This window comes from Protobothrops mucrosquamatus, unplaced genomic scaffold (genome assembly GCF_001527695.2).
Source record: "Protobothrops mucrosquamatus isolate PMUCROS unplaced genomic scaffold, P.Mucros_1.0 scaffold204, whole genome shotgun sequence".
NCBI lineage: Eukaryota > Metazoa > Chordata > Lepidosauria > Squamata > Viperidae > Protobothrops > Protobothrops mucrosquamatus.
Genome location: NW_015386559.1, coordinates 752,144 through 768,823, shown reverse-complemented (window position 1 = coordinate 768,823; position 16,680 = coordinate 752,144). Strand labels below are relative to the sequence as shown.

Genomic DNA, 16,680 nt, shown 5'->3' with positions numbered 1-16,680 from the left:
GTCCTAAGGCACATGTATTATCTTTTGCCAGACAGCTGCCTTTGTGTAACTAGGTGATTTACCAGAAAGAATTTTGCTTAGAGCAGCAGTTCCCAACCTTTTCTATACCCTGCACCCTTAGAACCCTTCTGATATATTCTTGCACCCCTTACAAAAGTTGGAAACAACGGCAACGAATTATGCATATACACTATAATTTTGAAACTTCTAAACCCAACTTTTTGCACCCCCTGGAATATTTCTCGCATCCCCAGGGAGTCACAAATAAAAACAGATTTGTTTGGGTACCCATTTATATCAGGCATTCATTCTCTCTTTTCCATCTTCCACATAATCATAGCACTATTAACTACTGTATGTGATGGGAACAATTATGTTAAATATGAACCATTCTAGAGATGGAGAGAACCTAACTATATGACAATTGGTCATATATTAAGAAACCAGCTAAGCATGAAATGAAAAATACATTTTCTTTCTAACTTAGGCAAAGTTAATATTGAAGTTCTACTGAACTGTTTCTTTGATTTAAAAAAACTATAAATATTTTTGATTGTCTCCCATATCAGATCAAATCCAGAAAGATTTTGGAATGGTTTTTACAAAGTAGATAGGTTAAGAATGATAGGGCCAGACACTCTCCACTTTTTCCTCTTCCAGCATCTACCCAGCTACTTTTCCCAGCACCTTCTCTTCCCTGTCTGCTCTGATCCACCAACATTGCTGATATCCTACTTTTTCCTACCTTTCCTCTCCTGATTACTTCTTTACAGAACTACTCATATTTGTATCTTTTCCCTGAACAAAACAGCTTCATTTTGTTATGTATACAAATCAAAGCACATGTGTTTAGGCATGGACCTCCCAAATCTTTAAATATTCAAAACAGTTCATGCATGCAACATTTTGCACATGTCTTAGAAACAATATTTTGGTTTTATCCTTGTAGTCCAAAGCACAAGAACTTACAACAGTAAAGATGTCTAAATTTGGAGGAGGCATTGGTGTACCTAGCAAGGAGAAAAGGCTAAAAGAAGCAGCAGAGATACATCTGAGACTAGGTCAAATTCAGAGATACTGTGAACTTATGGTGGAGCTTGGAGAGGTAAGCATCTGGACAATTTTAGAGTACATAAATATATTATATGCAATGCTAATATTGTAAATTATTTTAAATGAAAATATTGGGGAAAAGGGAGCAAAAGACATTGCAAATAGTCTAAGGAGTAAGAGTTATTTTAAAATAAGTGAATGGTGGTGTCATGGTTCCGAAAGAAGCAGCTTTTCAAAGAAAACACGTCAATTATTTTTTATATAAATGGTCTTCTGTTTCTTTTTTGCATTGATTTTAACCAGAAATATTTGAGTAAAATCTATCTCTGTCTATGTATTATATGATTACTTTTAATAAATCAGTTCCGTTCAATTATACTTTAAGCATATAATTCTTTGATACTTCCCAAAAAAAGATTTTATGGTGTATTTGACTTGTCTCAAATACTGTCTATTTAGTATAATGGTTAAGGCATTAGGCTATAAACCGGGAGGCTGAATTTTAGTTGTGCTTTAGGCACAAACCAAGCTGGGTGATTTTGGGCCAGCCACTCTGGGAAGAAACCCTAGGAAAGAGGTAATACCAAACCACTTCTGAAATCCTGCCAAGAAAGCTGCAAGAACTTAGCCAGGCAGTCACAGGAGACCAAACACTGTATGGACATTCCAAGACAGTCCAAATATTTTCAACTTTTATATTAATTGCTACTAAAACACTACTTTTTCTATCTTTTTGTTGTTAAAAAAGTGAAACTAACTAATGATTATTAGAAGTAATAATCCATCAGGAAGTACCTAATTGTCCATGACGACGTGTCCCTTGAAGTAAACAGTTTTTTTCCAATTTTGTCTTGGACAGTGAGAAATGATATACCAATTTCTTTACTGATTTTTGTTTTCCTATAGAATTCCTTTATAAATAAAACTGAAAAATTAATGTGATATTTTAGCTGTTCTGTTAGAAATAACTAACAAAAGTAAAAATAAAGACTATTAAACACACACACATTCTGTGGTGAAAATAATATTAGGCACAATTTATTGTTTCAGTGGGACAGAGCACTGTCAGTTGCACCAGGAGTATCTATGAAATATTGGAAGAAATTAATGCAAAGGTAAGATTTTTTTTAAAAAAAGTGTACTGCAGGTTCACATTGACTTCAACTTTTGCAGCTGGAAGTGTAATGCTTGAAGGTAGGTTTTTTTGCACAGTTAAATGTATATTTTTGCATAAGAAAATATCTCAATTTTAACTAAGATATAGAAATTACTTATTGTCTCTCACTTTTCCCATCCCCCTCTATAAAAACGCACACACACACACTTATATATTTTGATGAATGCTACTACAATGGTAGATCTAATGAAGAAAGTATATATGAAATGTTTGAAGGAAGTATGGATGGGTAAGACCTACATCCATACTAACTGAGAAATAGCTTGTTACCAACATTTCAACATAATGAAAAGGAAACTGTTCTTAGAACTTCTGATGGAGCAACTACACATTATATCTTGGCTCAAAAAGACCCAGAAGAACAATTGGAGGTGTAACCAACACTATCACCCCTACATTAAAGAGGAGACATTCAACAGTAGATCAAGAACCTGAAGAGCTGGAAAGCACCCAGCCCTGACATGAGCCACACCTGCTGGCTAAAGAAACTCTAGCAGTGCATGAACACCTAGCACTACAGATGTACCAGCTACTAATAGCAAGCTCTTCCATCCATAATGAACAGTGCTGATCATGAAAGACAACCCCCCCTCAAAAGAACAGCATCATCCAATTACCAGCCAGTAATCTGCCTCCCCATAACATGGAAAATGCCAGTAGGCATTATAGCTGCCAAGCTACAGGACCATATAAGCAACTAATATGAGCAGAGCTCAGAAGAGCATTGGGTATAACACTACTGTAGAGGCTCAAAACACCAGTTGTTCATTGATAGAACAGTTCTCCAAGACTCAAGGTACAGCCTGAGTACAGCCTTGATTGACCACAAGAAAGCTTAGCTCGGTACCACACCCAAGGATCTGTGTATGCTTGGCACTATACAAAGTCAACAGAAAACTAAAGACTTTTGTCAAGGACTCAGTGGAACTAAGGAAGACAATGGAATTCAACTCAAGACGGCTTCCACAAATGGGAATCAAGTGTGGCATATACCAAGATGATACACTGTCCTTGCTGTTGTCCTGCATATATTTGAATCCCATCAACCAGCTAATCACAAGGACAGGATATAGATCCAAGAGTGGATGACCTCAAGCTGTATGTACATCAAGACATGGAGGCTGCCGATGTAAAGGCCCCAAAACTCTTCAAAATATATGGAGTTTCCATCCCTATTCCAACTGAAAAGAGAGCACTGTCAAACCACTGACCTAGAATAAACCCAGAGCATCCAGGAATGTCAGTAAGACGGCGTCCAAAGATGAGCTGCTGAGAGAATGCCTGAAGCAACAGCAGACATGGGACAAAGATCAATTAGAGCAGGGGTGTCAAACTCAATTTCATTGAGGGCCACATCAGCATTGTGGTTGCCCACGGGGGTTGGGTGGGTGTGGCTAGCATGGGTGTGGCCTACTGGGTGGGCATGGCCAGCTTGATATTGCTTGCATCAGGGGCGCCTGTACAGGCCTGGGAGGGATCCAAGGGTCTCTGGCAGAGGAGGGTGGGACTGGGGCGCGTGCTGGGATATGGTCCACTAAAGGAGCTTCACTGTTCCTCTCAGGCCGTGTGGGGGGGCCCTGGACGGTGGCACGCGGAAGTCAAGCACCCAGCTCTCGAGTTCAGGGACCCCGCAGCCCAGCTTAGCCTAGCCCCACTTCCCCATGGAGACGCCCAGCTGTGCTTATCTCCTCCTCAATGCTGCTGCTGCTGTGCTCGCTCTCCTTGGCCAAGTTGCTCATGGTATTGTGAGAGGGCAAAATGTGTAGGTCAGAGGGAGGCCCACTGCCTCTCCCTGCGAGGAGACCCACTTTGTAACCAAAGCATCCTCAGCGATAGGATGGAAGACCATCAGGAGAGGTCAGGAGGAGGGGACAAGGGGATGGCGAAAGGGCAGCAGGGCTGCTCATGGCCAAGTGCTAAAGCAGGACTTTCCTCAGACCCTTCCTCTCATTATAATCTACCTTCCTTCCTTTCCCCCCTTTCTTCTTTTTCTTTTCCTCTTCATTCTCCTTTCCTTCTTCTTCCTTCCCCTTTTTCCTTCTTTTTGTTTGTCTTTCCTCTTTCCCTTTCTCCTTTCCTGTCCCTTCTTGGATGTTCAAATGCAAAAGGGGAAACATTTCTTGATGCCTCTTTGCCTTGTGATCAAATGGCACTTTTGCTAGTAGTATGTGGCCACTTAAAAGACTGAGAACAAACCAGGCTCAGTTTATCCCATGCTTGCCTTTAGTGGGGGCATCCAAAGACAACAGTACAGCAGAACTGTCAAAATTGTGGCTGTGATAGTTGATCAGAGCTTCTCTGTTTTTTATGTGCAACAGCTTTAGCATTTAGGAACAGAGGTAAGTTAGTTGCTTTTCTATTAATACATAATCCTTAAAAGAGCTCTGCTGCAGGGACCCTGTCATAGTCTAATTCAGACTGGAAAAATAGCAAAGGAAAATATTTTCCCCTACTCTGCTTTGTCCTGTTTTCCTCACTGGAAATGGCTGTTTGCAACACACAAGGAAGGGATACTTTCCTAAGAGTTCACAATTCAAGAACACCATACCAGTGTTCACTTGGATTGCCAATAAAGTCCTGTCTGTGACAAAAGAGAATACAAAATTTCTTTCTCCTTTGAGCCCAAGTCTCAATGGATCCAGGATTGAAGCAGAACTGTGTGAAATGGGCCATCTCCAACCAAGTTGCCTCTCCTTCCTTCCTTTTTTTCTTCCTTCCCTCCCATCCTCCCTTCCTCTCTCCCTCCATTCCTTCCTCCCACCCTCCCTCCATTCCTCCCTCCCTTTTTTCCCTCCCTCCTTCCCACCCTCCCTTCCTCCTTCCGTTCCTTCCTTCCACTGTTCGCTCCTTTGCCTTCTCATCTCTTTTCTTCTTGCGCGCTGAGGAAGGGGTGATGGGAGGGGGAGAGATTGCCAGAGATTGCTATCCCACATGAGCAGCGGGAGCTGTCCCAGTGAAAGGAAAGCCTCATGGCTGCAAGGCTGGAGGTGCTGGTAGGAGGGGTGGCGGCACTGATCTACATACAACCTGGTTGTGTCCATCAAAGCCAGAATGAGCTCCATGGGGCAGCCCCGCCCCGCTTCCTGGGTGCACATGCATGCGGAGTCTGGTGTCCCTGCTGGCTGTCTTGCCCCACAGGCTGACTTCACCGAGGATGCCGGCACTGGTCGTCTCCTGTGTGCACACCCGAGGGACAGGACAGAGGCGGTAGGGCAGCTCCTTGCTGATTCCAGGGCTGCTCCATGGAACCTTTTTTTCCTTTCTTCCTTCTCTCCTTCTCATCTTTCCTTCCTCCACACTCAGGAAGGGATGATGGGAGGGCGAGAGATTGCCAGCGCTGCCATGCTGCTCAGTCCATCAAAGCCAGAACATGCTCAGCCTTAGCCCTGGAACCAGCAAGAAGCTGCCCCATTGCCTCTGTCCCGTCCCCCAGGTGTGCGCACAGGAGACGGCCAGTGCCGGCGTCCTGGGTGAAATCAGCCTGCAGGGCAAAACAGCCAGCAGGGATGCTGGACTCCGCTTGGGCATGCACCCAGGGGCAGGGCTGCCTTGTGGATCTAAGTCTGAGCACGTTCTGGCTTTGATGGATGCAACCAGGTTGTAGATCAGTGCCCAGTTGGCCTGGGCCAGGCCGAGGTGCGGCAGGCCGGTCCTTTGCTGTTTCCAGAGGTCCCCGGGCCGGACGCGGCCTATGGGCCTTGTGTTTGACATGTCTGAATTAGAGGGAATGTTATGGCAAGAAAAGATCCTGCATGGAATGTATTATCCTCAGAGATTTGAGATTTGAGATTTGAAATTGAGTAACCCTTCAAATGGCTGTAAAGGGTTGAGGCACTGATCATAACAGCAAAAGAACAGGCACTAAGTATCAGATCCATAGAAGCAACGTCTACCAAACTATACAGAACCTAAGGTGCAGACTATGCAGAGATGCCTCAGAGAGATTTCAACACATAATGGCAGGATAAAAGATGAAGATAGGAACAGTATACACTGAATGGCACAACCAAGTAGCTGGCATTATGTACAGGAACATCTTCACAATGTATGGCCTAGACCGAGGTCCCCAACCCCTGGGCCACAGCCAACTACCGGGCCCTGGCCCATTCAGAAGTAGGCTGCCAAAGCAGGTGAATGTGCACATGTCTGTAGCTCCACCTCCGCACGCAGTGGGTGAGTTCAAACACGCAGCTCCATTTGTGTGAGTGACGGGCATGTGTGCCCACCACTGGCACAAATGGAACTGTTCCTCTCACCCACTGCTCACATGGAACCATCCACTCTTCCTCCCAACTGGTCCGCAAAGCTGGAAAGTTGGAAACTACTACTGGGGTAGACTCTCCCAAATCTAGATGGGAAATTCCACAGACTGTCATGGAAAACAAAAAGACTAAAATCCTGTGGGACTTCCAGATCCATACCAATAGGTACATATTGGCCAATCAACTAGACATCATAGAATAGACATGGAGCATAACACAGTTGTGGTGATAGATGTGCCATGAGGAAGAGTAGAAGAAGCTGGAGAAGGGCCTGAAGGAGGAACTAGAGAGGATTTTGAAAGGGAAGGCCAAAGTGGTCCCACTAGTGATAGGAGCCCTTGGGACTATAACTTCTAAGCTTCAGCAGACCCCAGGAACAGCACCAGAGCACTCTGTCTAAAGTACAATGCTAGGAACAGTAAAATATGGCATAGGATCCTCAAAATTCCAGACCCTCTGGTAGAGGATCCAAGATTGAACAATACACACACCAACCATAGTGGTGAGAAGGGAATATATATAATTCCATGCTAAAAATTATTAGGAAAAGGACTGAAGGTGAAAGTACAGGTATTATAATGTATATACAGCCATGTGAAAAAGAAAGTACACCCTCTTATAGTTCTATAGTTTTATGTATCAGGCCATAGTAAAAATCATCTGATCCTTGGAAGTTCTTAAAACTAGGTAAATACAACCTCAGATGAACAGCAACACATAGCATATTACACCATGTCATCGTTTATTTTACAAAAAGAAAGCCAAAATGGAGAAACCATGTTGAAAGCCTAAGTACACCTTTACTGCTTCCATAGGTACGAAGAGGCTAAGTAGCAGCCAACTGCTGCTAATCAAGTGCCCTTGATCAATTGATCACCAGCAAGTGTGACTATCTCTATAAAAGCTGAAGTTTTAGAAGTTGACTGGTCCTCCAGCATTGAGGTATATATTAACACAATACCAAAGAGGAAAGACATCAGCAATGATCTTAGAGAAGCAATTATTGCTGCCCATCAGTCTAAGAAGGGTCATAAAGCCATTTCCAAACAATTTAAAGTCCATCATTTTACATGTAGTGAGGAAGATAATTCACAAGTAGACAGTTGCCAATCTTCCCAGGAATGGATGTACTAGCAAATTTATCCCAAGGTCCGTCCATGCAATGTTCAGAGAAATTGCAAAAAATCCAAGAGTTACATCTCAGACTCTATAGGCCTCAGTTAGCATGTTAAAGTTCATGACAGTACAAAGAGAAAAAGACTGAATAAATATGGTTTCTTTGGAAGGATTGCCAGGAGATGGCCTCTTCTCTCTAAAAAGATAAACAAATATGGCAGCGGGGCTTAGGTTTGCAAAGTTGCAACTGAACAAATCTCAAGACTTCTGGAATACTGTTCTTTGCACAGATGAGACCAAAGATGTTTGGCTAATTGCACAATTTCAAGTTTGGTGAAAATCAAACACAATCAGCACAATCATGCTAATCATCAAGAACGGTATGGACAGGTAATGATTTGGGCTTGTTCGCAACCACAAGACCTGGGCACCTTGCAGTCATTGAGTCAACCATGAACTTGTCTGTATACCAAAGTATTCTAAAGTCAAATGTGAGGCCATCTTTCTGACATCTAAAGCTTGGCTAACATTGCATCATGCAACAGGATAATGATCCCAAGCACACCATCAGCTATTCAACAGAATGGCTGAAAAAGAAAAGAATCAAGGTGTTGCAGTGGCCCAGTCAAAGTCCAGATCTCAACACAATTGAAATGCTGTGGCGGGACATCCTGTGACTGTGCATAAACAAATGCCCCCAAACTTCAATGAGTTGAAGCAATATTGTAAAGAAGAATGGGCCAAAATTCCTCCACAACAATGTGAGAGAGTGAAAAAGTCATACAGAAAACAATTCATGCTATTGCTGCTAAAGGTGATTCTACAAGCTATTGAATCATAAGGTGTATTTAGTTTTTCACACATGGCTTTTCTATTTTTGTAAAATAAATGATATCATAGTGTAATAAATCAAGTATTGTTGTTCATCTGAGATTGTGTTTTTTAAAACTGATAAGGACCAGATGATTTTTAATATGTAAATTAAAAAACTCAAAGAGGGTGTGTTTCTTTTTCACATGACTGTAAAAATGTGTGATTATAGTAGGAAATTGTTACTGTTCAGAAAAAATTATATAGTTAGAAAAACAAAGAGTGGCTTAAATGATAAAAAGATGGCAGGAGCTCTCTATGAAGAAATTGTCAAGTTGGAAATTTTCAATTTAAGGAAAAGAAGTTGATGTAATAGAAGTTTATTTTTTAAAGAATGCATGATTTGGAGAAAGTGAGATATAAATGTATCCAGGGCTTTTTTTCTCATAGAACGCCCAGAACAGAGTTCCGGCACCTTTTTTGGATGGAACCTTGTAGGGTAGGCAAGGCGGGTTGTATGACGTGTGTGAGTTCCGGCACCTTTTTTTTTTTTTTTTTAGAAAAAAAGCACTGAATGTATCTATTTTAAACATTATAATGTCAACATTATCTACTGAAGTTGATAATGATTCAGAATAGATAAGAAATATTCTTTTCATTCAGCTACAGTTAAAATGTAGAATTCAGTTTCTGAATGTTGCATATGGTGACCACTATGAACTTAAATAACTTCAGAAGTAAGTAGACAAATCTATGAAGAATTTAAGGATTAAATACATTTTACCTCTTGGTACCAGTGATTTGTGGATTTTCTTATAAATTTTGGACTTGCAATTGAAACAGTAAAAAATTATTGATATGATCTTGGGACAACACTGATTTGTCATTAAAAAGCAATTTGCAGTGGTCACATAAAATGTTTTTCACAAGCCTATGTTCTTTAAAACAATATTAATGAACATAATTTTAATTAGAATTTCTATGTTTTAAAATCATGTTTTGAAAAAGAATAGGACACATTTGAGAAGATAGGAAAGTTATAGCAATTTATATAAAAACTTCAAATTCTGCAGATGAATAGATCTAATATTAAACATTAATATTAAACTGAAATGAAAATAAATAAGTCATTTACTTTTGATTTGATTAGGAGAGCTGACCAATTAATTCAGGAAGAAAATGATGAAGTTATTCCATACTGCATAGCAATTGGTGATGTGAAGAAGCTTGTTACATTTTTCATTTCAAGTGGTCAACTTAAAGAAGCTCTCTTAGTTGCACAGGTACTATTTCATGTGCTTATCATAAGTTAATAAATATTATACATCCTACCATAAGATAAAACTTTAATGATATACTATTTACCTATAGATTCTGGCATTTTTCTTATAGGAAAACTTTAGCATACTGTATAAAAAAATACTGTATTTGAATAAATTATCTAAATAAATAATTAAAAAATAAACTGAGCATGTAGCACAACTAAAATAATATTTATTAAAACAATACTTGATTCAGAACAGATTGGTATTAAAACTAATAGTAAAACTGTTTTCTACGGTATCGGGTAATCTGATTTGCAAAGTTAATTATAGATAGAATTATCCTGTATTAATCTTAGAAATTGTCACTATGGAGTTTTAGCTATTTCATTATAAATACGGCAAGTGAAATAATGCTGTTAGGTTGGGACAAGATCTCAGAATGCCAAATATTTAAGTTCAGCATTTATTTGAGTATCTATATAGGCTATAAAACAAAACTTGAGAATTTGGGTTAACAATATCATTGTATTGTGATAATATTTTCAGCACTGTTATATGAAGTCTAATTTACAAGTAAATTGGTGTCTCCCTACCTCTAACTGCTGCTAAGAGTTATACTGAATAATTTATTAGTTTTGACTCATACTATTTTATTCCAGGCAGCATGTGAAGGAAATGTGAAAGCATTTCAGAGTTCAGCAGCAGATGAGTCAGAATATTTTGAAGGGAATAGCATAGAAAATTACAATGAGTAAGTTTATACAGAAAATAGAAAATGCATTTTTCATGTATTTTTATCTTGGTTATAGATTGAAAAACGTTGTATAATAATGGGTCAGTTAAATAATAAAATAAAACATTTCTTTATACTGTCTGAATAGAATGTTTATAAAACAATATTTTCAGTGTCAATTGTCCTTATGTTTGTTTTGGTTAAAGTTGAAAAATGTAAAAGTAGCTCTTTTAAAAAATGTTTATAGATTGACAGATTAAGACTTTACTTGTCAATTAATCAGTCCAAGAATAAAATGAAATCCAAGTTGAAACGGTTACCACATTGACGATACTTGTGTGCCACTGATAGAATTTAGACAGACAGATAGATTTTGTTGATTTGGTTAAAGAGTTTAAGCTAAATGTTAGAACAATCAGAGAGAGATAAAGCAATCAGTGGATTTAGGAAATTTTAAAGTGGAAAAACTTGGCCTATTTTTGACTGTAAATATTAAAATCATTTCTTTCCTATAGTCTCCTACATAAAGTCAGTAAAGAACTTGCTGAGTGGTATTTTCAGGATGGCTGTGCAGTGCTGGCTGCTTGTTGTCATTTAGCTGTTGAGAATATTGAGGTAAATGATTTTCTTTTTTTCAGAAATAGAAAAGTACTTGCTTTTCTCAATATTTGTACACTTTCTATTTAATAAGACAATGTTGTTCCTTTTAAATTGTTGTTACATCCCAAAGGTATTCAGGATGTTAACCATGGACAATATAAAAGTATATATAAAAGATTAAACCCAGGTTGGTAGATAATTATTTCCACGTCACCTTTTGTAGGAATAAATACACAGTTACTGTTATAGGGATTAGTACTTTAAAGGCAGACATCTCTCCCTGATCAACTTTACATACAGGCTTTTCATTGTTGCATGATATTGCACATGGATCATACTACTGTCAGATAAATATGTGCTTGTCCTACAAATGTTTGTAAAATTTGTAAAACCACAGGCAGAAGCAAGGGGAGCAGAAGCGGAAGTATGGGGCATTTTGTAGGAAAGGTGCAATCCCATTTTAAATGTTGTTAGCTAATTAAGGATGCTTGATATACACTCTGAAGATGCAAGTCTCACATCCATTTCCTAATGGGGATTGATTGCCACTTCATTAAAAACAATCAAACAGTGAGGAATTTGGTGAGGCTGGTCATCAGTATTATCAGAAGGGAATGGGATTTATTGTTTTGCAATGTTCTGCATTAGAAATTTTATGTATGTATGTATGTATGCATATATTCATAAATAAATAAGAATTTAATCCTTAGTCTCTTCAGATAGCATTGGGAAGATGCTAGTCTGAAAACCTCAGAAATTATTATGACTGTGCATAGACAACACTTTTCTAAATGGATCTAAATGGTCAAACTAGCAGTTACCCATCATGTTTTAAAATATGGGATCCTTTTTTTTACATGCGAATCTTCTGACATTGCTATATGATGGAATAACAAAAACTTGCTGGAGGTCAGGATTTATGGGGAGAGGTTCAGAAATGATAAATGCCAGTGATGAACATAGTAACAACTCGTACCTTTATCTGTGCCATTATATAAATATGCTGGAAATATCTACAGGTATTCTTTGCCTCATACCTACTTTAAGGGGAAAAATATTTCCTATTTTGTATTTCCTAAAAACATTTGCACATTTCAAATCTAATCTGAATATTCCATGCATTAATGTATAATTAACAAGTAAGTATTAACCCTTAAAATCATTCAAGGTAGCCGTGCTTTTGTCAAAATTCAAAATTGAAAACCTTCCACTTCTCTTAAATATTCTTACTTTTTAAAAAATTTCCAGATCAATTCATTGTTAGAAACTTCAAGATTTTTTGGGGGAAGTAGCCCAGTGCATTCTGTGTGGAAATCTGTGATGTTGAACATTTTCTTCAGGGGATCCACAATTTTGCTATATATACAATTAATTTGAAATGAGTGCTTCTGACTATCATGCCAATAAATCATTTATCATAATGTTTTCTAGACTGAGGGCTTGCTAGGATATAGATTTCTATATTCCTGAATCTCAGCATATGTTCAGTATAATGGATTTATAAAGTATTGTTTGACATCTAAAAAAAGGAACATACAAGTAGCGTATGACAGGAAATACATATTTAGCACCATATATAATTAGTGGCAGCGGTTTTATTTATGAAAGTGTCTGAAGTTATAGAGTTGTAATTAATGTTATTATTCTGCAGTAACAGCCAGTGAAGTCACTGGAATAGCAGTTCTCAGATCCCTATAATGCTAGTTCAGATACATTTTTTACACTTCAACTCTTAAGTCTGACACAGAGGTGCCATAAATGTATGTATTTCAGGAAATAATAGTGTCTGGAAAATCCATATATACAGACTGTTCCTGAAACTTCCATGCACACAGATAAAACATTTAGTTATGAATGATGTGGGAATATGCCTGCTCTTTAGTAGTAATAGTATTTCCTTTGCTATTCTTAGTGATGAACAGGATGTTTTGATAAGGCCCATATGAGAAGATTTGTTAAGGCTCCTATGGTTAAAACCCATATTTAGAATTGGCACTAATATTTGCCCTGAATATCTCCTGGACAAAAAATGCAAAGTATAGTTCCTTCCCTTGAGATATCTTTTGTGATTTGACACTCTCTGGTCATCATTTTCTTCCTTCAGAAATGTTTATTATATTTGTTGTATAGGTGGTGGATATGAATACTAAGGCTAAACATTTGCTACAACTTTTGACTTCTTTGTGCAAGCCAACTCCTTTTCAAATCAAGTTCCTCATCTGAAAAGCAGCTGGTCTGAAAAGATGATACTCATAAAGTAACAATCTTGTAACAGATCATGTGGAACACTTCTCAACAGACCTTCATAAAGGAGCTTTGAGTGGAAACTGCTGTTTAGTGGAACAGTAGCTACTGTTCATCCCAGTTGATAATCTCAGAGTGTCCTGAGTCCTGAAGTTCCTTAATGAAAATTGAGATGTTCCGATCTTCACCAGTAATTTATATTTATTTATTACAGCCCTGAGGCTAGATATAAATAAGATATTGAATAAAAGAAACATTACATCCTTCTATATATAGGTAAATGAGTATAAGAAAAAAAATAATAAATTATGGAGTGTGTGAATCCTGTAATGCAGGGGTGTCAAACTGCTGGCCTGCGGGCCGGTTTCATCATACTGGAGCCGCGCCCACCCCATTGCCGGCAATGGCAAAAAAGCTCCGATACATCGTGCGACGTCACGTGATGTCACGAGTTTGACATGCCTGCTGTAATGGATTCATCATACATTTTGCAGTAAATTATGGTATATAGATACTTTATCTGTTCTTTATAATGAGCATTTCTTGGCTGATGAGAAACCAACTTAAGGGGAAAGAAGCCATTTTTTTCCATACTACTGAGGGTCTGGTCTTTCTGGCTGCCTTTCATCTTATAAAGGTCAGATGAATAAAAGAAATGCCTCATTCAGTCTAGAAAGTCCAGATAATGACAGTAACTTGGCTCTAGCTATCTCTCCCATTGAAATGGTTTATTCATGTTTTGTTTAGGTTGCTAAGCTATAAATAAAAGATTTAGCCAAAATGTGTGGATCAGATTCAGTGATGCATGTTTTGTCACTCTGAAATGTGGGCTTGAAAATGAATGCTAATATGATAGTCACAATGAATCCTTGTTAGGCTTAATGATTTTTTTTTTAATTGAGCAAGCTTGCCATGGCAAACCTGATTCGAGGAAATGAACTGGAGTTGGCAGTCAGTGTGGGCACCGTCTTAGGAGAATGTGCAGCTCAGGGAACGCATTATGCACTAGAGTTACTGGCAAGAAAATGTATGACTATTCCAACATGGTAAGAACTGCTTAGTCCAAATTATTTTTTTCTTTAGAAACTGGACATTTTACAGAATACAGAAGCCTCATGTATTCAGAATTAGCTTTTAAGAAATCTGTTTTTTATATCCTAGGATTTCAGCTCCAGTGTCCTTAAAACAGAGAAACCTTGTATAAGATTAATGAGAGATTGTCATTTGGCTATTTTCAAGCACATTGAAATTGTAATTAAAATACCAGTAGGAAGAAGTAGTTTTTATTAGAATTTTAGAACTGTGCTCTGCTTGCATACTTAAAATATATTATAACCACATTTGTGTACTAGGTTTGTTTCTTTGTACTGTCTAGAACTAATTCATATACAGTACAGATATTTTGAGATTATTATTCCTGTGGTGCAGTGTTAAAATATAAACATGATTTTCATGGGAGTAAAAAGTGCCTGTTCATAAATTGCTCCTATAATTCACTTGCAGTAAGGTCTTTCTATGTTCATTAACAATATATTAGAAAAAAGTTTGTACAAATTTGAATAATCCACTAAAATGTCCCACAATGAATATTTTACTTCCTAGAGGATAGAAATAGTCACTATTAATCAGTTTTCTTCCAGTGCAAATATAATTTGCATTTTTTATTTTTACCTTGCCTCCCTTTGGTCTTTCATCTTCATCTTATTCTAGCAGGGAATAAGAGGGAGATTTGAGAAAGAGGGAATTAATCAGAGAGGATGCTTATAGTAGAATGCAGTATTTTGTTTTTTTAATTCTTCTGCCTTGATTCTTTGGAGCGAGAATATGGCACTATATAGAGCCACAGCAGTGTCAACGTACCTGTAAGAGAGACTCAAGGAAAGATAATATTTGGAAATATAAACTTTCATATGAGAAAATGTATTTTATTTGTCAGTAGGCTATACCAGTTTAGTACACACTGGCCTGACTTATCTAGTTATATGTCATATCACATTACATATTTGGGTAAGAACCAAATTGATATCTCTTCATTGCTGTAAATATTTTATGAACCATTTGAGGCTTCTGCAATGGATTTTTCTTCTATTTCCTCTTTTCCAGGAGTTTCCAACTCCCACTTTATTTTGATTTCATGGATTCTGCAACAGTGTGGGAAGTAGAGACTGAAAGGGAGGATAAAAATGGTCTCTTTCCCATTCTGCTAGATCAAGAATCTCCTTTTAAAAATGTCATTCAAAATCATATGTATTTGGATCATAATCTGCACCAGAACTTTATGAGAAGACAATTTTTGCCTGCTTCACAGCTCAGTTTCCTTTCTTGGACATGTAATATTTTTAGTATATTGACCTCTGAATTGGGAAATCTGTTATTTTTTCTCCTTATATATGAGAAATAGAAAATTAACACTGAACTGAAATTTAACTGAGTGGATGTTGATGTTAATATTTAGCACTATTTTGTATATTATAACTTGAATATCTTTATTATAGCTTTCCATCACTTGGATACAGGTACCTTTTTGTTTCTATAGATAAATATTTTAATGTCTTTTGATTACATTAAAAATAACAGTAAATCCATTAGATGATATTGATTTTTCAACTTGATTAAAATATTATTGGTATTAAATATATAATAGATTACTTGGTAAAGTTTTAGTAGACATCATATGGATTCCAATGAGAGCATTAACTATGAGAAGACTAAAGACAAATCCCCTAAAACATACCATTACCCAGAAGGGACATCATTAATATTTATACAGTTTAATCATTGCAATTTTTGTAGCATAAAACTACTATAATTAAAAATACTCTTGAACTGTAAACGTGTCAAACCTAGAATTGAGGACTTACATAGTAATTCTGTGTGTGTGTGTGGTATATGGAGGTAGAGAGAGCCAGTTTGGTGTAGTGGTTAAGGAATTAGGCTAGAAACTGAGACACTGTGAATTAAAGTGCCACCTTGGGCCCCTCTCCAGCTAGGTGACCTTGAGCCAGTCACAAAACACTTCTGAAAATGCTTGCCAACAAAACTTCAGGGATTTCACCAGGCAATCTCCAAGAATTAGACACAATTGAATGAAAGAAAAAAATAGAAATATTAATGTCAAACAATTTTGGGGCTTTCATTATAGTGTCACTTTATTTGTACATAATGTATACACTATAGTATAAAATGCCTCAGAAGACAAGATCAAGGTTCAAAAGAGTATGATAGTCAGCTGACTCCATCGCTGACTATAGGGGGCGAGACTCTGGCCCCCTCAGAGAGGGCACGCAACTTGGGTGTCCTCCTGGATCCACGGCTGACACTGGAAGACCATTTGTCGGCCGTGACCAGGGGGGCGTTTTATCAGGTTCGCCTGATCTACCAGTTGCGCCCTTTTCTGGACCGGGATGCTTTGCGCACAGT

The 16,680-nt window shown here is 37.8% G+C and overlaps 1 protein-coding gene across 1 annotated transcript in view; it reads left to right on the top strand.

Annotated features, from left to right (window-relative positions):
• Nucleotides 1-16,680, top strand: part of WDR17 (WD repeat domain 17) — an 80,569-nt gene that overhangs the window by 48,959 nt on the left and 14,930 nt on the right. The window contains exons 17-23 of the mRNA XM_015813940.1: nucleotides 950-1,105; nucleotides 2,104-2,168; nucleotides 9,569-9,701; nucleotides 10,343-10,434; nucleotides 10,932-11,031; nucleotides 14,167-14,306; nucleotides 15,756-15,776. Coding sequence (XP_015669426.1) covers nucleotides 950-1,105; nucleotides 2,104-2,168; nucleotides 9,569-9,701; nucleotides 10,343-10,434; nucleotides 10,932-11,031; nucleotides 14,167-14,306; nucleotides 15,756-15,776 — 707 coding nt within the window. The remainder of the gene's footprint in view (nucleotides 1-949; nucleotides 1,106-2,103; nucleotides 2,169-9,568; nucleotides 9,702-10,342; nucleotides 10,435-10,931; nucleotides 11,032-14,166; nucleotides 14,307-15,755; nucleotides 15,777-16,680) is intronic.